General features: G+C 46.3%; 6 protein-coding genes across 7 annotated transcripts; 2 read left to right on the top strand and 4 right to left on the bottom strand.

Annotated features, from left to right (window-relative positions):
• Positions 1-74: 74 nt before the first annotated feature.
• On the bottom strand, positions 75-2,669 carry TSTA_016130 (pH response protein PalF; the record flags this gene model as incomplete). The annotated part of the gene is made up of 2 exons (XM_002483723.1): positions 75-2,152; positions 2,214-2,669. The coding sequence occupies 2 exons, from the start codon at positions 2,667-2,669 to the stop codon at positions 350-352; spliced, it is 2,259 nt and encodes a 752-aa protein (XP_002483768.1). The 3' UTR covers positions 75-349.
• Positions 2,670-4,728: 2,059 nt separating this feature from the next.
• TSTA_016120 (secretory component protein shr3, putative) lies at positions 4,729-5,843 on the top strand. Its single transcript, XM_002483722.1, has 2 exons — positions 4,729-4,927; positions 5,005-5,843. The coding sequence occupies exons 1-2, from the start codon at positions 4,882-4,884 to the stop codon at positions 5,601-5,603; spliced, it is 645 nt and encodes a 214-aa protein (XP_002483767.1). The 5' UTR covers positions 4,729-4,881; the 3' UTR covers positions 5,604-5,843.
• Positions 5,844-5,996: 153 nt separating this feature from the next.
• TSTA_016110 lies at positions 5,997-7,702 on the bottom strand. Of its 2 annotated transcripts, XM_002483720.1 has the most exons (3): positions 7,538-7,567; positions 6,690-7,467; positions 5,997-6,626 (listed from the first exon to the last, which is right to left on the bottom strand). In XM_002483720.1, the coding sequence occupies exons 2-3, from the start codon at positions 7,441-7,443 to the stop codon at positions 6,277-6,279; spliced, it is 1,104 nt and encodes a 367-aa protein (XP_002483765.1). In that variant the 5' UTR covers positions 7,444-7,467; positions 7,538-7,567; the 3' UTR covers positions 5,997-6,276. The 2 variants fall into 2 exon arrangements, with proteins under 2 accessions (XP_002483765.1, XP_002483766.1); XM_002483721.1 differs by having other exon boundaries at positions 6,690-7,702.
• Positions 7,703-9,530: 1,828 nt separating this feature from the next.
• Positions 9,531-11,397, top strand: TSTA_016100 (uncharacterized protein). The gene is made up of 2 exons (XM_002483719.1): positions 9,531-9,687; positions 9,751-11,397. The coding sequence occupies exon 2, from the start codon at positions 10,091-10,093 to the stop codon at positions 10,733-10,735; it is 645 nt and encodes a 214-aa protein (XP_002483764.1). The 5' UTR covers positions 9,531-9,687; positions 9,751-10,090; the 3' UTR covers positions 10,736-11,397.
• Positions 11,398-16,821: 5,424 nt separating this feature from the next.
• TSTA_016090 (uncharacterized protein) lies at positions 16,822-18,657 on the bottom strand (the record flags this gene model as incomplete). Its single annotated transcript, XM_002483718.1, has 2 exons — positions 16,822-18,512; positions 18,558-18,657. 2 exons carry the CDS (start codon positions 18,655-18,657, stop codon positions 16,822-16,824), a joined length of 1,791 nt encoding a protein of 596 aa, XP_002483763.1.
• A 1,242-nt stretch (positions 18,658-19,899) lies between these two features.
• On the bottom strand, positions 19,900-21,144 carry TSTA_016080 (uncharacterized protein; the record flags this gene model as incomplete). The annotated part of the gene is made up of 3 exons (XM_002483717.1): positions 20,853-21,144; positions 20,035-20,765; positions 19,900-19,942 (listed from the first exon to the last, which is right to left on the bottom strand). The coding sequence occupies exons 2-3, from the start codon at positions 20,577-20,579 to the stop codon at positions 19,900-19,902; spliced, it is 588 nt and encodes a 195-aa protein (XP_002483762.1). The 5' UTR covers positions 20,580-20,765; positions 20,853-21,144.
• Positions 21,145-22,389: the final 1,245 nt, after the last annotated feature.

Genomic DNA, 22,389 nt, shown 5'->3' with positions numbered 1-22,389 from the left:
GGAATATCAATATCAGCAAACATAAATTTATATCTTTACGAAATAATTAGCTACTGCTAATCCTGGCATCAAGATTGCATCTGTACAAGCATGAAACAAACATGAATAAGCGACTCCAGTCCCGATGCATTAAAACACAATGCAAATGCCCAAGTCTAAAATATGGGCTATATTTCACCATATAAAATCTTCAACAACGCCGAAAACCTGAAGTATAAAATAAGATGTCAAACGGCAGTGGTATCGTCATAATACAAAAAATTATTTTTCAAACGCGATATGCGAAGAGCACGAGCATCCTTTCTTCGTTCAAGAATCTTTCCCGGCATATACAATGCGAACGCCCGCTTTAGCGCTGATAGGAAGGGAGAGACTCGCCAGTCTCCGCATGTAAGTTGCTAAATTCATCTTCCTCTAATATTGGCGCCGTAGGTATTATGTTGGGCCCTGGGGGGGTTAGACTGCTACCATCCTGAGTAGATGAGGGGGCGCTCGCTTCTTCCATTAATCGACGCCTCTCAAGCTCATGTTTGTCGTCTGAATGCTCACAATCAGGGCTGCCTAATGAGCGATTTCGACTAGGCCCCGGGATGACGGTATCGACAGATATAGCAGATGACGGCGCTGTAGTTTCAAGCTGAATGTCAGGAAAAGCGCCATGATCGAAGGCATGATCATCCTCAGGGATATCAGGTGCTGTGGGCACAGAAATCCTAGCATGAGGTGCAGAGCTTGATTCTCCAGGTGGCCGACTAGGTAGCAACATCGCTTCAGCTTGCCGCAGCCGCGTTTTCTCGTCGTCTGGTTCGCGCATGTCGGGCTGGTGCACACGCTCCTCCGGTGGGCCGTAATGCTGATCCTCTGCTGGGGGGTGATCAGGCCAGTAAGTCGCTTCTTCTTCGTAGTCATAATATCCGTCTTCTGCATAGTAGTCGCCTTCATCGTAATGACCGTCGCCGTTTATATACCCGTCACCATAATCAACATCGTGATCCATGCCATGAACGGCTGGATGTAATGTATTAGTACCATCGGGGATAACTGATAGGGTTTCGTCCGTGTTCTGCCGCAGCTTTCGACTTGAATCCCTTGTTCCAACCACAACCTCAAACATCATAGCTACTACTCCCTTTTCACGTCGAATAGCGTCAGTATCTAAAATATTGCTGGACCAGTTTGGGGCTGCTGATCCGCCAGTCTGGTGACCTGGGACATTGATGGCATTGCCGCCGGGAGAAAAATTTCCTCCAGAACCCATGTTCAACCATGGCAGAAACCGATCCTGAGCTGTCAACTTTCCACGAAGATCAATAACTGTCTCGACATAGTATCTGAAGCTGATCATTGCTCCTGGAACACGGGTGATTGTGGGGAATGCATCTTCGGGTATTCGAATTGAAGTTTTGACCGTTGCGCTCATTGTGACAGGGTCAATAATCACCGGGGCAAATGTCTGAAAAAGATCCTTGCGAAAAACGCTGTTACTCCTACTCGTTCCAAGAGAAAGTCCACTTAGGCCAGTTCTCGACTTCGGTATGAAATCCTCGTATACCTTTTTGCCTTCAGCATCCGAAGGTCCAAGTGGTATAGCAGGGTGGACGTCAATACGACCTTGTCGATATAGAGTTATGATAATACCGTGAGGACTTCGAATTTGACGATTATGATTGATTATAACTCGGATGGGAATAGTATCGCCAGGCAATGCACCAGATCTCTGTAATTCAGCTGTGGCAGTGATGGTTTTCTCTGCTAGAGATGTGGATATACTGCGAGCTTCGCTGCTCCGTATGCTAGCTGTCCGGTGCGGGTTGTGAACAATGCGGAAACTTTGGCTGCTTGTACTTCGACGACTAGAGCCACTGATTTCGCTCGGCGCAGGGCTTAACGGGGGCAATGTCTCCTGCACTCCAAGTGTTGATAAAGTTGGTTCCTGGATTTGATCGCCAATCGCGGTCTTCTGCTTGATTCGAGCCTTTGACTTCTTCGAAACAGGCTCGAGCGATACAACTCGGGGTTTTGGTGCGGGGAAATTTGCAATATCAATATCTTCGAGAACAGTAATTCGACGATGACAGGATATGGTAGGACTGATTGTGATTGGGCGAGTCAAAGTCGCCGTAATAGTGTACGAAATGGTACCACGCTCAAACTAAAAATCAAACCTGTCAGAAAAAGAGATGCAGTTGCTGACAATGGGGGGTTATTCATACATTTAGACTGCTCGGGAGCTTGTATGGAGGAAGCTGTAATTCAAACTTGAACTTATAGATTCCTTCCTTGAGGCGCCCGTCCCCGCAAAGAATCAACTCATCTTCAAACAGGGTTGCGAGGCCATTTCCCATATACTCTCCAGCTCTTCTTCCACGACCAGGACCCACGAAGCCAATATCTGGACCAATCTCTCCGGGAGAAACAGTCGCCTTGAACACTTTCACATAGCCGTGTAGACATACAACAAGGTGGGTTATCCGGACCGGTTTGATGACTGTAAGAATTACGGTGCCTTTAATAATATCACCCGGAAAATACGCCCTCCAAGGGTCGTCCGGTTGGACATAGAATTCCGAGATATTTCTCTTTCGATTGTGAAAGCGTGACGTTAGTTTGTTCACCCATCCGTTCCGCGGTGATAACGGGTCTGCACCCGACAAGAGTTCGGCGGACATGACACTCGGCAGCGATCCATACAATAGATATAATTATATTGTAATATTCCTCGGAAGTCGAGTCGGTATATCACTCGCGCCGGAGTGACTGTCCCGTTCAGGAAGTCATCCAGCAGGAGGGGTTGCAACACTGATGGACTCTCTTGCTGGGGTATTGTTTGATAGGGTTTCCACTTCCACCCAATGTTCGCTAACCTATCTTAAGACGAGGAGGAAGAGATACGATGAGAGGGGCAACATGCACCTGAGCGGAGTCGATCGGGGACGCGAAACGAAGGACGAGGGATTTTCAGCGTAGGTTCTCGAGAATCATGATCCTGGGACGCGACAACAGGAAAGGCAAACGGCTGGTAGGAGGGGCGGATACACGTGCGATATAGCTTGATTCTGCCTATGAAGATCGTGCCTGGAGGATGTAGGACTAAACAGAGTTGCTTCGTTAACAGCCAAGACCGAAGATGTCGTTGGGGCGGGGGAATGTTAAAGTCGTCGCAGTTGTACACGCGGCAAGGTCTTGTTGGAATCACCGGCTGAGCACAGAGCGATAAGAATAGAAGAGAGAAGAATAAATAACAATTTCAGCTTGACTTCAGGCAAACAGGCTAGAGAGATGGAGAGAGCGAGGAAGAGAGAAGAAAGCGTGTGGTTATCGGAGGGTAAGAGATGGGTAGAGATAGAACAGGCAGGTGAACAAAGCGGCAAGCACCGACCGGTCGGGAGAGTGGCAGTCAAGCTTTTTGGCGGGCCTTGGGCTCCCAATGATCTCTGCTCCCCTCCTGAAGCGTCCGTCTTGGCCACCGCGAACCTCTTTGGCTTAGTATTAAAATTACGGGCTACTAGTTGGCAATTAGTTACTCCGAGACGCCCGTGAGCTCATACTGAATTGGAATCCTTATTGTTGAACCCTTTGAAGCCGAGATGGGTTGATTCAGCAATGGAGAGAGCGTCTTACAGGCAGATATACACTCCTACATATTGTTGGGGATGTTCTGTCTCGACCAACAACCTTGCCTACAGTTTCGAGCGAAGATCGAGCCCGAATGGTGAGTGAGAATTACCCATGATGCAGCTGCAGATCTTTACAACTAGTCAATAACTCGACAACCCCACCGTTTCTCAATCAGAAGAACCGAGCTTCCCGGCCCATAGTAAGTCTTTTGAGCCGGACAGGTCGAACCACTTTCTCCCTGGTTGACCCGCGTTAGCGACTTGACATGTACTGTAGCATTCTGTTGGCAAACAGAAGACGTATATGAGATACGTATGCTGTCGGAATTAGTTAGCAGTTCCCCATATTCTCTCATTTCAACCCTATAATGGCCGTCGAAATAAGTCATTAGCGCCGCGCCGCGTCATGTGCTCCACTACCGTGTTAGATGATTATTTATCGAGTACTTTGGCAGGAGTGATACTGCCACGAAATCCGCTCTCAGATCACTTCTTCGTTTGTCACGTCCTAGCGGTTCTATCGTGTTCCGACTCCGACATGTCACTTCAGGTCTATGAAGTTGTCGGAGGCCCCATGTTCGAGTCGCCCTTGAGCACCAATGGCATAGTCGATACCTACATCAAGATATTGATCAAAAGACATCATATTGGTACCGGAACTGCACTATCAAAAGTCAAAAGCTGGAGAGATAGTGGGGAAACATTCATGAGAAGAAGCCAGAAGCCGGAGGTCTTTGCAAGGCCCTGTCGCTATGCTTGCGATCCATTTATTAAGCTGACAAGCCGCAAAACGGGCCCCACGGGCCATTATCACCACAATTCGGAATCGTTTCACAGCAATTGAACACAGTAAGTAGCAATAAGAAGTGTGCGGCTGTTGTAAATGTGGTAATCTGTAGCACTCGACAATTGTAGCTCAGAAAGTGATTGTTTGCGCCAAGATATAAGCGAATACCACTCTATCTCGTTTATCTCGTGACCTCAGGCATCGATATTGATGCCTTTGGCGAATGCGGCTTAGTACCAGATAAAGAATACGGAATATGATTCGCTCATGGCATTGCTGGCGTCTTATCTAACTCTTGGCTCTCAGAGCTCGCTACAGCTCCACATGGTATTTTTCATTTACAACCCCCCCGACAATAAGAGATATTCTTCCTTGTTCTCTCTTCTAGCATCAGTCAAGGAGCAATCCTTCGGAAATACTCTTCCGATCATATCCAGTGTCCTACGTTGTTCTCTGTAGAGTCTCCGTCGGCTCATCATGGCTCTCAAGAGTGGGTCGTTCGCGACCTTCCTCATCGTTGGCCGTAAGTGTCCTTTTCATCGAGCACTCCTTTCCTTTCCTTTAATGCATGATGAACTAATTAAATTTCTTGGTATGTAGCGATCTGTTTCTTCCTGGGAATAGTCTTCTCTCTCTTCCCCTACGATTACCCATTGCTATGGGCTGGCGAACCTACGCCTCCGTCGCACTACGATTACCTTGAAGCGCACCTCCGGTTTCTCCATGCATCCCCACCATTGATCCCGCGCATTCTGCATATCGTCATCTTTGTAGGGTTTGCTGGAATGCTTGCAAAACTGTACAAACCTTCCGAGTCCAACATGCTCTTTGATGGTGCCAGTTTGGTCCTATATGTCTGTGGTGTCACGGTCTACATCGCCAACATTGTCAAGGGTCTCCGCCTCGTGAGCGGTGGTATATATGGCGCTGAACTTGCTGGAACCGACGATGACGCCGAGCAAGTCCTCGGCCGCGAGGACAGTCTCAAAGTTCTAGCAGCCAGCAACACTATCCTTGCTCTCATCTTGGTCGGCGTCTTGATTCTTCAAGCTGGCCAGTGGTACGCGGAGAAGAAGGATGCACAAGAGTTTGAAAAACTCAATCAAAAGGGGGCAGAAAGTTCGTCCAAGAAGGAGCGTCCCGAGTCTCCTGTCGCTACTCGAGGGACTAGCCGCCAAAATAGCAAAAAGAGGCAGTAAATCTCGATTGACTTGATCTATTCGACTTATTATTTCTTCTTATCTATCTTCCTTGGTTGCAGGTAATCAGGTCAGTCATAGTTGTTACGTTTTATACTATACTTTGATGATGTGTGCTATCTTATGACCTACAGAGCCACTTGGTTCATTTCTGTTTGTGCTACTTTATATTCATTTACATGTACATTTATGGTACTTGTTTCGCTAGATTCTCAAGAAATCATTTGAAGCATGTTTCTGGATCCAAATACCCACATAGATGAGCTCGCGCAGGCGAGTGGTTGAAAATGCTGGTCTGAACTCTAGGACGGAGATAAATATTCTGCTGTAACTTAATGTAAGGATAGTTGGTAGTTAACCTTTGGTTCACATATATCAAAGATAATTACTTGTGACCATCATGTCAGAACTGTGTCATTATTCAAGGGTATCAAAAAGATGATAGGCAACAGAGCTCAGGAAAGTCGAGGAGCTAGGTAATAGATGGCGTGTAGTATATACAGGTAACGATATCTGACAGCTTCATTGATGCCACTGCATGGGAGGATATGATAATGATAAGAATATCAAAGACAACCGGGCGACTGATACTCAAAGACTATGCATTGCCGGTGGAGCTAACGGTTAAAACAGGAATTGAGTAACTCAGTTTTGGGGGTAACTAGTTACTAGGCTATGACCTGTTGGAAACATAGGCCATCGTATCTGACCTAGAAAAAGAAAAAGGGCTGACTGGTAAATCCGGAGTACGAGGACTAAGCGCCTTTGCGAACAGGCCATCTGCCGAGTCAGTACTTTCGGTGCGAGTCAAAGTACTCATGAACACGAAATCTCCAGCATTGCTCTGGGCCTTTTGTATAGAGGCTGGCGGATTGTGTGCGACATAACTTTGGACCTCATTGTCAGGTTGTGATACATGAGAAAAAGCGCTGAAGGAAGATACTGCAACGTCGCGAGTTTGGGGGGAGAGGAGGTGGTATCTATCAGTGTCTCCTGTTTGTCCGCTTCCATCACTTTTATAATCTGATTTGTATGTTCAGTCTTGTATCAGAGATAACAATATGAAATCAGATGATAGATTATTACCTTCACTCCTTTTAGACGGTGTCGTCTCACTAGTATCCAATCTCAGACCCTTCAATTTCTCACCTAAGGATCGGCTACCACCGGGTGAAACCATGGTAAGCGGCGAGGACGGCGTAGAAAAAATGGCTTGATCGGAAGAAGAAGCTTTTTGAATTACGGATGGCGGACTTGAAACACCGTAATTCTCTTCAATCCACTCCTTCTCCTGAATCGCCATCTGTAAGGCAATGCCTTCGACATTAGTCGCCGACTCAGACTTTATCTCGTTATCTAAAACCTGAAGTCTCTTTTTGGCCCATATAGTATGTAAGACTCCTTTTTTCCCTGCAGTTCGAGCAGTAGCACCAAGCTCTGGAGGAAATATTGCAGGCAGTGGATTTATCTGTATAGATTCTGGCTGTCTAACAGTAGAAGCTGATTCCGGATGTGGCGTGTAAGTCAAATCTATCACCGGAGGCACTGTTGTCTTTGGAGGTAGCAAGAAATAGAACCTATTGGTGTTCTCCGTCGTCTGCTCATCTGCTGGTAAGACAGTTGTCTTGCCTTCCCATGAAACATGCCAAGAACCCGTCGACGATCTCGAAATATCATCATCTTCCCACTCGACCATCAAGATCTTTGTGCCATCGTTGCCCTTTCCGGCTTCAAATTCGAATCGCGCCAGTGCGGATATCGAGAGGGTACTGCTTCCCGAGACGCGGGGCGTCTCCAATGAAAGGGAGTCATCGATGGCAGCGAAAGTTCTTTGAGACATATCTGGTCCGGTCCCTCGATGAGTCTGTGGCCGTGTAGGGTGTTGGTTAGCTCACCGACTGGATGGTCTGAACTACGCGGGAGGGGCTGACGACGTTAGAAAGAAAGCGCTTCGATGGTTGCGAAGAGGGGGAAGATCACGGGATCACAACTGTTGCAGGAATGCCTAGAGCAATCTTCTTGTTTCTATGATGGCAAATGCTACTACGTAAGCATTTGATTCGCAGCCTACAGGCCGCTAGTAGACTGTGGTCTGTTTCGACGAAGGAAAAGCCGTCAAATCACATGTTGAGATTCAGATTGGCGATCTACAATACGTAGCTGTGGGATCTAAAAATAGCGTCCCGTTCACGGCCGATGTCTTGGCATCACACGCTCTCCGGATAATTTGTTGTTCCAGTTCCATTCAATTCCCGACAACACACTTAATTAACCGTCAACGAATAACTGCTTTCACTCCGGAACCAGAAACAAAATCTGAATAAGGCAGTCTGATTGTCTTTTTATTCTATCATCACGCCGGGAGACATTTTATCGACCAGTTCCGTCCAAACTCACCTATACTCCCTGGGAAGGAGACATGTGCTTAGGATCGGCATGATCGAGGCATAAATGCTATTTCAGGTAGGTTAAGTTTCATGGTAGACAGCGCTCGGAAGGCTATTGGCTTTGAACTCTTGTGAAGGAGATCATCCGCAACGCAGTCTGCACAGTTTGAAGAGGCACCCGGATGAAAGTCTCAAGCAGCGACTAAGCAAAAGGAGCATGGTAGAGTTGGCGGATGCGAAAAAGGGTTCTCTTCAATAACTCAATAGTATGTACACTCACCAGCGCGAAGCTAATGGAGCAACAGCCATCAATGAAAGACAATTAATCGTCAATTCGCAAAAGGAACCCTGAATCTTCGATGTCAAGTACGATTTCACGAATGCCTCGATCCTCTTACCTCGTTTGAAATGAAAGATTCTCATTTGAGCTGAGCAGCAAGAGAAACATGCATAGACTGAGCTAATCAAGCTTCAAATCTGGAAATCCTCTATGCAAGTACAACTAATCGGATGTCATCTTCGTAGTTGAGGTCATGACGGCGCGTAGGTGCATATGTTTTAGTTCCGAGAGCTACACTGCAGGAGGTGTACCAGAGAAGAAGTATTCTTCAAAACAATAACTGTTCATGCGATAGTTAAGTTATGATATAGCCGCTCAAGTCTCATAGATGATGCCTATAGAGCATCTCTCGACTCTTCTTGGATGCTGTCGAAGCCATTGCATAACCCTAGGGTGTTAGATCCTCAGTAACTAGACGTCAAACTATCTTCTCTCCTTTGCATCAATTGGCTTATTAGATATGTCTGAGTTGATAGTCAGACGTGCAAAATATGGCCCTTCGAGATATGAACGATGAAGAACTGTTAAACGACGAACCATAGCCAGGAATTCGATATCTGACATTCAACCTGGAGTATGGGCGGTTCTACCATATAATCTTTTCATGATATAGCCGCGCGCCCATTCCCACGGCCAATCAGATCACGTCTAAGCTTGCTTTCGTTGTTTCATCGGATCCCCTGTCCGGAACAATTTCAGATAGAAAGCCGCGAGACGATCTATCATTGGTAGGGAGCAACATCTGAGGCGTGTTTCAGGTCGGCGCGCGGGAAATTTCCCAAAGAAACACTCTTTGCCTTTCACACGCTGTGGCAAACGAACAGAGTACACATTTAAAATATATAATGAGAATACCTGGGTACTCAACTCTTTTAAGAGAAGGATACTCAACATCTCTCAGCTATTGCCATTTATCACTCACCTCTGGCAGGTTACTTGCTGATTGTCACATTTCCTTATTTCTCATTTATAGTCTCTTCTCTTTTTACCACCAACTGCTGAGTCAGTTCGTCATTTTCGTTTTTCAGCTCTTTGTTTTATTACCCATTGCCGCGCCAACGTTATTAGTTATCAGAATGTTTTAGATCCTATTCACTTAGGTCTCTTTCTTAGCGACGGAATCGCTGTGCTATTTAGGCTTTGAGCTTTGACTCAACGAACCAAACTCGGCTCAGAATTTGTTGACTTCAGGAGATCAACCGCTCGTGTCGCGGACCGCGAATTGGCGCCGCTATTTTCGATCTAGATCTTTCCGGACTAGCGCGGATATCCTTGATACTGTATATATTACGGGTTGGTATTACCAATTTTACAATTCATTGTTACGTGTATTACAGCTGTCAACACATTACACGCAGTACGATAGATCTCCCTTCCCGAAACTACCAGGGTATAATAAACTAACTCGTTGCCCACACAGCCCATCGTCGGTCGCAATAAGTATCGTTGATGTGGTTGGATGATCATCCCTTGTGACTCGCTCAACACTACGTCTCCAGTTCCGAAGCCTCCTTTCCTCGTTCTGTCATCCTCAAATACACTTGATTCTCCTTGCAAAAGAAGCCCCCCTCTATCCAGACTCCTTCACGTCCGTACACTCCTTTGAAAGTCGAGGTCGTGTCTACACATTATTATTCAAACATCTTGTGTCGCGGTGATTCGGTACAATTTCGCAGCTGATTAAGATTTATCTCCGGCTGTTAAGGCTGTTCGACATCCCGTTGTACACCTCGGCGAAAATTCGTCACTTGCAATTCATCATGACACCTGCCGCCAAACCAGTCCTTCATCCTTTACAAACTCCAAGGAGCTGCACATTCCCATCAGAAATACGAAGTGGCTCATTGTCTGCCATTAGCAACATTAAACAAGAAGATGCGGCTTCAACGCCAATCACACCTCCACTCGCTTACACTGAATTCTTGAAGGCTCTCACGCCGGTGTTTACAAGTCCAGTGAGCCCGGGGGTCAGCTTCAAATATCCTTCAGACAAATATACTTCTACAGGATCAATATCACAACCCACCACAGCAACAACCTCTTCATTCTCAAGTTCTGACCTCAAATCGGCTACGCCCAAGTCTGCTGCAATCGCTAAATCACCAATTGCTAAGTCACCCGTTGTCCCACTTTCAGCTAAATCCGCAAATGGCAAAAGGCGCATGAGACTGCCACCAGTTAAGACTTCATTCAAATCACCCACGACAAATTCTCCAAAGAGTGCAACTACACTGCGATCACCCTTTTCACCAGCAGATTGGAAACTTCGCTATATTGAGACACCTCGTAGCGCCTGCGGAAAGCCAGTCAGTGTGAAACAGGTTGTTACCCGCACAGTTACTTATAAGAGAACACCACTGGATCCACCTCCCAAAGGAAAACGACGAAAAACTACCGAAGCCTAAAGTTTCGAAATGCCGTTGTTATGCAGATGAAGTTTGCAAAAGTGACCTAATACTTGCATCTAGGCTATGGCCCAACCAACCCCGACATCATCTCGATTTCCCACTTATTCAATAATATCTACACTGACATCCCTCACATGGTGCCCTGGAGGTTTCATGCGTCTCTTCAATTCTGGCGTCTCTTTTATCTCCGGCGCTTTATTGTGATTCTGCATCTGTTACGAATTATGATGGTTTCCTTTCTCCTTCTGTTCAAGGCGTGAGAGGGGGAGTTGGCGGATTTTCTGTCGGATGATAGCTTTCGCTGGTATTTACTGTGGTCGGACTGGGTTTGCTTTCCACATTACAAACAATGGTTAATATTACAGTGTCCATCTGCACACTGGTATTACCTTTGTACGAGCATCTTTTTTTCTTCGCCCTCTCCCTTTTCGATTCTGTACCCTTTTCGTTAGGAGCGAAATTCTTGAATTGTCATGGCGAAAAAAAACGGAATTACGGAAACTGGTAGAGGAACAACTGATGCATATACTTTACATCTATTGTTACCAGGCGTTATGCTCCTTTAGAAATTTTTATTATGTCTCTGTGTGTTGGTTTATGCGACTCATGTATGTAACTTATATTCTAATAATGGAGCAAATCAGCTCATGACGCATATCCTGTTGTGTTGGACGCTATCTAGTGCTTGTCCATTTGACTTCTCTAGCTGCTCACACAGTCCCAAATCCTCGGGTCTGTGCTAGACTATCCATCGCCAACAGACCGACATGACTTATCGTGCATTCACTCGCCAGCCATTGATATACTTTACCGACATGGCACGATAGTATATCAATTACGAGTCATGACCGAGCCGAGTCAGTGTAGCGCAGTGAATTTGTCTTGGGAAGGGACATACGAGTTGGAACCACTTATCTGTATAGTAAACTTTATGTGGTTATCTGTAGAGGGGACTTTGAGAGGGCTATCAGCTTCGTATATGTTATGCCTCTTTAACAGTAAGCCACGTGAAGATCTTGTCGAAGAAATCCTGCAGTAAAGTGCAGCTGAGTTGGAAGACAGGAGGCTTAGTTGCTTGTTTTTCTTTTCGAATTCACGCCGTTCTTGTTTTCCGACTTCATGTTGTTATCGTCATGACTCGTAGAAACGACTCGTAAACGAGCACTGACTCACCGACAATATAACCAACATAATCTAGAAGAATTACATTAGCAAACTATACTCATTGTACATGACTTGCCACAAAGGTTTAGTATTGTTACGCAAAGAATGTGATTCTCATTCGGTAAGTGTTTTTTGGTCGATTCATGAGAAGCTTCCTCGACTAATCCATACGAACTCGCCATTCCACATAAACTACCTCCAGTGACCGGTCTCATACTTCTTGGTACGGAGTAAGGTAGTCAATAACGGTGCGGCATGTGGCGTTTCGAGAAGCTGCACTAATCTGATTAAGGGGGGCTTAGTTTACCTAGGTAGGGCCGGAACAGGTCTATGAGTAATAAATTACCAATAAGTTACAATACATTACGCTGCTTGTACGTATGCGGGACATATCCGTAGACAAGATTACCAACACGATCAGCCACTGAGCAATCTAGTTGTAGTTACTAGCAGCATAGCCTTTAAAAAGACATCTTCTCGTAAGCAGTGCTGCGCCTACGGAGCACTCTAAAATTTGTACTGAAAATATCCGAAGACTAATGAATTGACTACGTCCTAGTGTGTGGCACCGTAGATAAACCAGGACGAAGGGGAGTTGGAGAGCTGAGCACAATCTAGGTTTCATCCAATGATAGATGCCAGGCTGGATTCTGCAGAAGTCAACATCCTGGTCACGACGTGGCGAGATCAACTGGTGTATGCAAGAAAGTGGGACGTCTCAGCCCAATCCTCACCAAATGAGTGTGGTTGTTTGCCTCTCTGGATATTGTTAGTCAACCATTGCGTGAACCATTGAGAGAAAAGAAAGATGGAAAAAAAAAAAATTTTCGTAGCTCTACGAAGTAATACTATAGAAACGATTTATAAATCAGTGCTCGGGTCTATTGAAAATACTGGGCATATCTGCATCGCAATGTGTGTGTGACGTGTGATTTGCGAGATGCGGCCTCTCATTTGCGACCGACCATACTCACCTACCATCGTTCCCATATGCGGATTGTTGCTCCCTACGGAATGCTCCAGTTTGTGTGCGACAATGGAATGACAGACGGTTACGGAGTATGTAAAGTTGTAAACGAGTCCAAGTTTCCTGTATGCGATACGTATGTAATCATCAAAAGATCAATCAGTCATGGCCCCACATGCGAGTTGAGCAGTCCTCCAGTTCCTATCGACAATTAACCGCCTGCGCTTTACTATTTTGGGGCTAGTCACGACATCAATGCCGGGACAAACTTTTGAAACGCCAACGACGGACAGCCATTGGCCAAAATCGAGACCCACTTTATGCGGGGATCACGACTTGCTTCGCACTAAATTAGCGTGAGTCTCAGAAAAGGTTAAGGCCCACTGGTCCAGCGAGCCGGTCACGCAGCCTGTTTTTGGACTAAGGCCGATTGTATGGAGTAAATACACTATTGTTCAATGTCCTCGTATACGAAGCAATCCTTAAGGAGCTTCGATTTGATCGAGCTTGAAGAGACGCCATGAAGCAATACAAACGTCGGTGCAAAGTGCCCAATGAAGGAACCAGGGCATTGAGTTCAATATCTTCAGGATTAAAGGCCTATATAACGCTATTTACCGCTCCAAACTCTACGTGGACAGATTTAGGCTCATATACATACATCCTTTGCAGTTTCTTCAACTAGGTTAGACATCCGCTGCATCGGCGACAAGGATCAACTGCAATTGCAGGGTTCAAATCAGGACTCAAATCCTTGTATTTATGTCTGATGTGTAGTGTGGACTTGCAGCACGCAAAGAGTCCATGTTCTAACCGGTGGTCCTTATCTTCGTTAGGGTTTATGGTGATGAGGGGTAGAAGAGGAGAAAATCCTTTTTTCTCGAGCTCCTCCTTGCTTCTCTTCCCAAGGTTCAATTGGGTTGGTCCGTTATCCCGTTCAAGGGCCAGTTCGGTGCATGAAGATTCATCATGTGATATCCGAAGCGACGTCGAATCGATAGAACCTTATGCAGTAGTACACACCTACTATCAGCATGCTAAGCTTGTCAAGTAAGTATTCAGTGTTCTCAACACTAAGAAGGCAGCGCTTCCAGAGTGTTGCATGCAGTTTGCATTGCTTGCTTGTTTTCCCTTGTGTGGAGGAGAGGGTATGAGGTCTCCACTTCTATTCCGTCCTGCAACTGCCCTAACAGAGTATGGAGTAATCCTTTCTGTAGCCGAACGCTTCTTTCTTTTTCTATCTCAGGAAATACAAAGGCTTAATCTGTAACTATTCACCTATACGTTATTGACATTACGACCGCACGATGTGTTGTGGACAGCGACCCTTTCCCATGGTCACTCGGTTGATGAAATCCTGGGTAAGCAAACAACATCTGCGGGATGTCCATTACGGACGACCCGTGGGAATGGTATGAAGGCTCGAGAGTCCTGAAGATGCCATTTTTGGAAACACACTAACCTTACCGAAAACAGTTTAGACTCCTGATAATCTGTGATTCATGCTGCAGCTACATCAACGACACAATTTAGCAAAAGAAGCCAGTGACTTGAATGTACTGGGATGTTTCAACTACGAAAATAAACTTACTGTATTCTTTTTTTGTTGCCTGTCGCCAGTGTAGGCCTGCCACCGAATTTTTACCAGCTTGAAATGTCCAGATTATGGATAGATAATGAGGTAGAGCGACTCGTCGCAAGAACACCAAACTCGGATTGAGAATTATTTGAAAGAAGTGATAAAAAGCTGTCACACGCACGAATAATCCAAGTTTATGAGATCATTGGCTCTTCAATTCTCTTTTACGCGCCCGACATTTCCTGAGAAGTCGAGAGGCATAATACGAACAAGGAACAATAACAATGTGTTCGATTTCAGTTCTAATAATAGACTTCCGGCTCCACTGCCTTCCGAGATTGGTTTAGGCCCGGTCGCTTTTTTACGACCTCACCTCATGTCCCTGGTTCTGACTGCCCCTGTCAAATGAAAAATATTCTGCTATTCGGGTCATAAAACTATGTTCTTATGCTGCACTTTTAGATAAAGCCCATATTTCTCATAAGTTTTAGCAGTCCCTCGTCAAAAAAGCCTCGCAATTGGTACATTGACTACTCGACCAATCAGGGAGCGTCGGAGAGGTCAGGTCAATATCAAAAAAGCCGAATAGAGTCGCTATTCAACTCATTCCTGCCAAAACGGCCCACATGCTATATTTAAACGTTGTGTCTGTTCTTTTTTTAGTGTTGATATCAATCTAGTGCCTACCACTACCACTCTGATCAAGCATAAAGTGTTACCATAATCCAACGAACCCTGAAAGGACCCGGAACTGTCGGTAATCATCTCGTCCTGATTTGAATGAACAAGACCTAATTATAGCAAACTAGCTTCACTATATGTCTGCCAAAACTTATTTACTAGTATGTTTGCCCCATCTCTTGCCTCTCACTTACCTGATTACGCCTTCTCCGCTTGCTGGAGGTTGATATATCCTTGCAACGAACACACTTATTGCTCAGCTGTTCTTCTTAGATCTCCGTCCTGTCACCTCGCTAATGCATGCTTTATATTGCATTTAAGGTACAAGAATCTAAATATAAACATGAGCTGTACCCATTATCCACTCAATGAACTCATACTTGTTCCACTGAAGGGATCGTATAATCTTATTGATCCTATTTTTGGATGCCGGTGTCACCTACTGATCTGACCTACCTCCACTTAGATATCTTATCCTCATACAATGACCATAGAATAAGCGATCAGGTACTATTTCTAGGGTGCCATTGAAGCTATTCAAGTCTATATTGAGTTCATATCTTACCCGGGGTTTGACATGGATCACTTTCTTCAGGGGAAAGGCGTCAATATACAATCAGATATTGATCAGATCTCAATTATACCGTGACATACCGATTCAGTAGCTGTCATGTATCGAGTTTGTAAACATTGATACATACAGATCGACTGTTTTTTATTTTACATTACAGATTGAATATCTTCCATGAGGTGGATCGCGTCTCTTTACCTCAGGCTATAGGTAGGAGGACAAGTTTACACGCGGTTGATGTGTATATTTAGTTGACCTGTTTTTAGAACATCATGCCATGGCTGGACCTAAGGTCAGGAACGGGATGGGATGGCGTCCAGCGGTTACCCGAAATGGCACACCCTCTTGTGGCCAGTTCATCAAGTGATAACATTACGCCGTAGCAACGAGTTCCGGAACAAGGCCCAAGTTCCTCAGCGGTTACTGGGATAGCCTTTGTTACCTTGTAGCCAGTGAGTCAGTCAAATGATACTATTCTTATTGAAAGAGACTACGGGACGTCTCGTCAGAGTGCTAGATTGAACTTATGGTCACCAGGAAATTCAGCTGTGGAGTAACTGGTGATATATCTTATGATTGTCTTCCGAATAAAGTGATTGGGGATGGATGTCGGCGATGATAGGAGTGAAAAGTATGAAGACCTTCTGGACGAGTCGATTATTGCGAGGGGAGAAGACTATCTAGCATCAAACATTGTCGATAGTCCAGGGCTGGCTTAAGCTGTAGAGAGCATTCAAGACTATTAGGAGCAAGTATACTTTTTGTTTGATTAGTTTGATTAAGTTTAAGAGTAGATGTTAAAGACAACCAAAACTGTATAATATAGCAAAAATAATAATAGCAAATACAAAAATTGAATAGGACACGAGTATAATAAGCTCGAGTAGACATTATGTAATTCAGCAGCTGAACATATTGTTTTGGGGAGGAAAAGAGTGTGCGGTATTCGTCAACATAAATGAAAGACTAAAGTAGGACGCTTTAAATATCGTAGGTTTGGTAACGAGTGGATAGATGATCTAATCATCTGCGTGCTGGATCTTTCCCGAAAGAAAAACGATACAACCATCTGTAGCTGAACGAGCGTATTACCCTTAACCCCATGCTTGATTGAGACATACTCAGAGAAGGAGAGCCAAAGCACCGACAACGGCCACACCAAATCCTCCAGGAGCCGCCACACTACCAGCACCACCAGTGAAAGCCGAAGGTGAAACGGAGTTTGGGGCAGTAGTGCTAGGGCCTCCCGTCTTGCTAGCAGTGCTGGTAAAAGTGCAAGAAGTTGTAGAGTGAGCTGCTGTATGGTGAGAGGAGAGTGCGTATGAAGCGTGGCGCGCCGAAGATGGAGTTGGAGATGCCTGGATGCTGATCGAGGATGGGTATTTGGATGCGGTCACCTGAGGATGAGGGACAAATGGCTGAGATGGGGGTTTACTGTACTCATGACCAGGTGTGTAAGCGGGCTCAGGCTTGGTTTCAGGATCAGGGTGGACTGGAGTCTTAGGTTGATCAGGCGTAGGCTCGCGGTAGGCCTGAGGAGGTTGATAACCGCCAGGAGCAGGATATGGTGTGTCAGAGCCAGAGTCGTCGTGATGATCTGGCAGAGGATAGGAGCCATGGGGATGATCCTCATGAGAAGGTGCTGGGTCAGGGTAGGCACCGTGTCCTTCCAAAGCACTAGGACTGGGGTAAGCCACAGGCGCGGGATAGCCGCTGTGATCACCTGCGCCAGGAGCTTGGTAAGGAGTAGGAGCAGGAGCAGGAGCAGGATAGCTATCAGGATGAGGATGATCGGGGTAGCTGCCATGCTCCTGAGAATCACTAGGAGTGGGATGACCAGCTGAAGCAGGGTAACTGCCGTGATCCTCAGGACCGCTAGGGCCAGGATGAGGTCCTGGATGGGGCACATATATGTCATCATCATCATCGTCATGACTAGGAGTAGCATGAGGGAAGGGATAAGGTGGCTGCACAATTGGTGGCTGAGGCGGCTGAGGCGGCTGGAACGGGTTACCAGCTGGGACTGAATGGTAACCATCCGGATGGCCTTCAGGGTGCCCTTCAAGGTTGCCCTCAGGGTGATTTCCTCCAGGATAAGGCTTGGAAACCTCCTTGGGCGCAACAGGTGATGCGTAACTATCAGCACCCTGAGGCTCAGGGCCGGGGTGGCTACCATCCTCTCCTTCAGGGCATGGGGGATCCAATTCGTGTCTCTCAGGAAGTAACTCGTGAGCCGATGGGACTGGTGCTGGAACAAGGACCGGAGCAGGAGTATAAGGCGCTGGAGTCGGTTGGGGAACCACTTCTTTTGGTTCAGGCTTGTAGGCAGGAGGAGAGGGTCCTTCATGGTGTTCCTCAGGAGGTGCCTGCTTTGGCTCCGAGTGCTGCTGGGGCGGAAGTTGCTCAGGTTGGTGCTCAACATGACCGGGACCTCCGTATGAAGGACCAAGAGGGTCCGGAGGACCTGGATGGCCTGGAGGCAAGATATAATCATCTTGCTCTTGAGCCTGCGCTGCTTGGTAGCTGTTGATTGGAGTGATGACAATGTTGTCATTGTTGACACCATCCTTGTTGTCGTTGAATCCAGAGAAGGTATCTGGACCAGCCTGTTCATTGAAATTGTGTGGTCCGCCGAATGGGGAGTCCTTCGGAGATGAAACGAAGCCAGGCGCGAGGTCGCCATCATCTTCACCTCCGGCAGATGGCACATCATGACCACCGTGAGAATGCTTGTGAGGATCGTTCCAGCCACTTCCGAGGAAGTTATGATCGGGAGCATCCCCGAGAAAATCTCCTTTCTCACTGTCGTCGCCTAGGAAATCATGACCACCGTTTTCATGACCATGGTCGTCGTGACTTGCGAGATCACGAGACTGTTTGGCTCCGGCGGCTTGCGAGTCAGCCTGAGCGACGGCAGCCAAAAGGGCCAACGGAATGGCTGTATAGACGGTCTTCATCTCTTTTGATGTGGTCGTATCGTAACGGGAACAGGAGGCACGGTAAAAAGTAAAAAGAGCGACTGATTCAAATGAAGGACAAAAAAACAAAAACCTACGAATGACGACTTACCGGTTGTCGTTGTCGTTGACGCTGTCGCTAACCAAAAAAATCAGAAGAAAAGAATCGTCTTCCATTGCCAGGCCTGGTTGCTTTATCTAGTGCTCCCAAGGACATCGTGGATATTCCATTCCATCCGGAATGAGGAGGAATGTATCCCAGCGCGGAGGACCAAAACAAAAATGAATCTCAATCTTGCGCGTAAGATCACAGAGAATGCGATGAAGAATGACCAACATCCGGTTTACACTCCATGGAAATTGACAGAACCCACGTTGCGGTCTTGTTCTCGGGTAGTACATTGGAAAATCCAACATCACGGCTCGACAAGCCGGAATGGACATCACATTCCGGTTGAAGCCCTTTCAACGCGCTGTAGTACACATGACAATTCCATAGAACAAGGCCAAGGCATTATTGGTCCATAAAACAAATGTTTGGCATTGTTTATTGAGCACGACGTTTGTTGACATTGGCATTCGACAATCGAGGTGCTGGATCTGTCACTCTGGCCAGACTGGATGCCTCCTTCACTGAGCTCGCGTCTACGAATTGAATAAGCCCACAATACACTACAAAAGGAGCTTACTGGCGAATGAATTATTTAAGCCACCAAGAGTTTTCCCCATACTTGTATGTATGCATTACAGATCTTGAAGGTGAATGGATGTATCCCGTCATCAGCATTCCCCATCCATCGCCCTCACTGAAGAGAACTCAACGGAAAGGAAACTTCCTATCGAGGAGTAGTTTGGTCTCCAGAATCACTGACCCTGGAAAAGGATCATGGCAACACATCGCTGTGGAAAAAAAAAACTAAACGATGGTCGTGGCTGATTCTGTTAGCTTTTCGATGATAATAAAAAAGAAAGAAAAGAAAAATTTGCGGGAGAAACTGTGCGGCGAATATATAGCGATAAGTCACGTGATATTCACACGGGTGCGGAAATACAATTATGCGAACAGCTGAGAAACATCTCGGTTCGCTGCATCTGGTAGAATAATCCTATGGTGTTGTGTATGTACTTGTATGGATCCAACCATGATTCATATTCAAAAATGCATAATAAGACGCAAACGCTCATTGGAATAGCATGCTCAGGCACCTGCGTACTCCCAGCTTGTCTGGGACCGAACGAACCTCATAACCCGCCGTATACTTGAGAATCAGAGCAAAGCAAAAGACTAATCATTACAGGGTATATCTTAAATGCAGCACATTTACTGCTCTTACAGAAAGCCAGAAAATCACATCATTTTCAGGGAGTGACCATTACCTCCCAAAAGGCCCACGGACATTGGCCGACTTCCAAACTCCTCCGCCAACTGCAACTGTGATGCCCATCGCGATTCCGATCATAGCACCGACAATAAACAATGCCAGTGCAATTTTGACCATCAATCGTTGCCTCTTGGTCAGCGACGACAGACAGTCGCATTTCCTCTTTTTCTGTCTCCACAGCTTTGAAGGTCGACACCTCCCGTGAACTTCCAACGATCGCTTCTGCGGTGTAGAAGGCGTACCACTCTCCAAGTCGTTTGAGCCATATCTTTGCGCCGTTATCGTGCTTTCGTTCTTGAGGTACTCGAGCGAGTTGTTGACATCGTGTGAATAGAATGGGGAGCATGGCTTGGCGCCCACGTGAGGGTCGAATTCTGCCGTAGCTTCTAGGATTGAAGTGATTGTTGGTGAGGTTGTCAACAATGCATTCTGCGGCGATTGAGCTTGCAGATTGTTATTTTGCCTTGGTGCACCGTTGGATTCGCTGACAACTGTGGCCCCAACGACCGGTTCTGTTGGTAATTTGGTGGATTGCGACATTGTGTATCAACGGGCTAGTGAGAGGTCGTGCCGTGAAAAGAAACAGAAGAGGCACGTGTAAGGTATTCGAGAGGATTTTGGTTTTATTCAGGCCTTTTGAAGGTGTTGAAATTCGTCGAAGGAAAGGTAGACTAGCGACTCGTGGCGAGGAGTCGCTGATAATGCTGGGCTGGTCGAACCAACGGCCTGCTTTGGCCCGTAAGTATAAGTGGATATATCTAGATAGGCACACCCACAGCAAGTCATGCGGAGGGGGAAATAGCCGAAACTTACTTGTAGAGTTACACTTCTGCAGCTAAAGCTTCTTTGTGTCTCGGGCATTCCTCGCTTGAAGGGTAACAGTGTCGTGTGCTGAGCAACCCGAGATGTCGCATTCCAGGGGCGGTGGACGTGGTGGTGAGTGAGTGAGTGATGAAAGGAAGGAGACGGGTGACTCTATGTTTATCAGACGAGCCTATGACTGTCTTGCTAACCACGAATTAATCAGAAATCAATCTGAGAATATGGCAAAGTCGCATGCAGAGTTCCAGGGGCAATAATATAGAAATATAATGGAAATAGAGGTGGAAGTGGAAGTGCGTTGATGCCCGCAGGCTGCATGCAGTCTGTATGTTACCGCTTCTGTACCCGCAAAAGAAGATGTCTGGAGATCACCCTGTGCTACTCAGACCCCTTTGAAAAGTAGCCAAATGCCCACTTAAAGATTCTTTTCTCTGCTTTGATCTGATTGGAGGCATGACTCGTAGTTACACTTTCGAAATAAATTCCCGTCCAGGACAGCCCGACCCTTTATTCTCGGTGAAAAAGCCATTTGCATTGTCGCAGTCTTTGAATTATCGATTTATTTCCTCAAATGGCGGTTCAAACTTATTAATCCTAAAAAGTCCAGTACTTAGGTGCATATTTGATGCAATCACAGACACGTATCGGCGCCGTCAATCGATTCATCTGAATGAAAAAACTTGTTTATTCGATTCTCCATGCTGATTCCCTAAAAGCTAGTCTGCTAGACTTGATCAACAGCTGGTCCGAGACCTGAAACCCTAATTCAACCATGGAAGTAAGGGGTTGATACTTTCTGCTGCAGGGGCAGAGGCATGGTAGTGCTACCTTTCTCATCCTTTTGATAGTCTTTTCTGGTAGCCGTCTCTCATCTTTGTGGAAACGGGATCCAAGGTCAATTGAGGTTTGGTCGACCGGTGAACCTCAACCATCAACTCTGAAGGGTTCTCCGTACTCAAACCCCAGCATGTCTTGAATGATGTGGCGTGAGGATATCCACTTCAAAGAGGGTCGGTGCTGAGACCATTCGTCGCATTCCAGCCCGCATTCTTTGACAATCCTTGCTCTCCGTATCCATTGCTATCATTCATTGTCGGTGCCAGCACTGACAAGAGTCGCCTAGGGTATCAGAGACTTCTATCACGAAGGATGCTTTCTGAAAGAGAAAGAGGGAAGATTGAAGATTCAAACAGAGAAAGAGCAAGAATATCGAACTAAGCCCAACTGGGTAAGGCTCCTAGATAACGTTGAGTGGAGACTGCGGAGATGCACACAAGCCAATCAGAGCGACGCTGGCCCCTGGATGACTAACTGAATCATGTGACGAACGCGCTCTTCTCCAAGACTCCCAAGACTCCCAAGACTCCAAGCCTCCAAGCAGTCTAGAACGCAACTCAAGAGAAAATTGCAAAATACCCATGAACCACAAAATAAGATGGCAGAACACTCGGGTCAAAAGAGGGGAAGCAATCTCACTAGCGACGCTCGACCAGTAAACCGCAGCCTGTGCTTTGGCTGATCGCTTTCT

This window comes from Talaromyces stipitatus, genomic scaffold, assembly GCF_000003125.1.
Source record: "Talaromyces stipitatus ATCC 10500 scf_1105507295549 genomic scaffold, whole genome shotgun sequence".
NCBI lineage: Eukaryota > Fungi > Ascomycota > Eurotiomycetes > Eurotiales > Trichocomaceae > Talaromyces > Talaromyces stipitatus.
Note: the sequence above shows the minus strand (reverse complement) of the source record. Positions and strands in the feature narration are given on the sequence as shown.

Coding starts and splice junctions, on each gene's coding strand:
- TSTA_016120 (XM_002483722.1), top strand. CDS start 4,882: ATGGCTCTCAAGAGTGGGTCGTTCGCGACCTTCCTCATCGTTGGCC. Junction 4,928..5,004: donor GACCTTCCTCATCGTTGGCC/GTAAGTGTCCTT, acceptor CTTGGTATGTAG/CGATCTGTTTCTTCCTGGGA.
- TSTA_016110 (XM_002483721.1), bottom strand. CDS start 7,443: ATGTCTCAAAGAACTTTCGCTGCCATCGATGACTCCCTTTCATTGGAG. Junction 6,627..6,689: donor ACCGTCTAAAAGGAGTGAAG/GTAATAATCTAT, acceptor CATACAAATCAG/ATTATAAAAGTGATGGAAGC.
- TSTA_016100 (XM_002483719.1), top strand. CDS start 10,091: ATGACACCTGCCGCCAAACCAGTCCTTCATCCTTTACAAACTCCAAGG.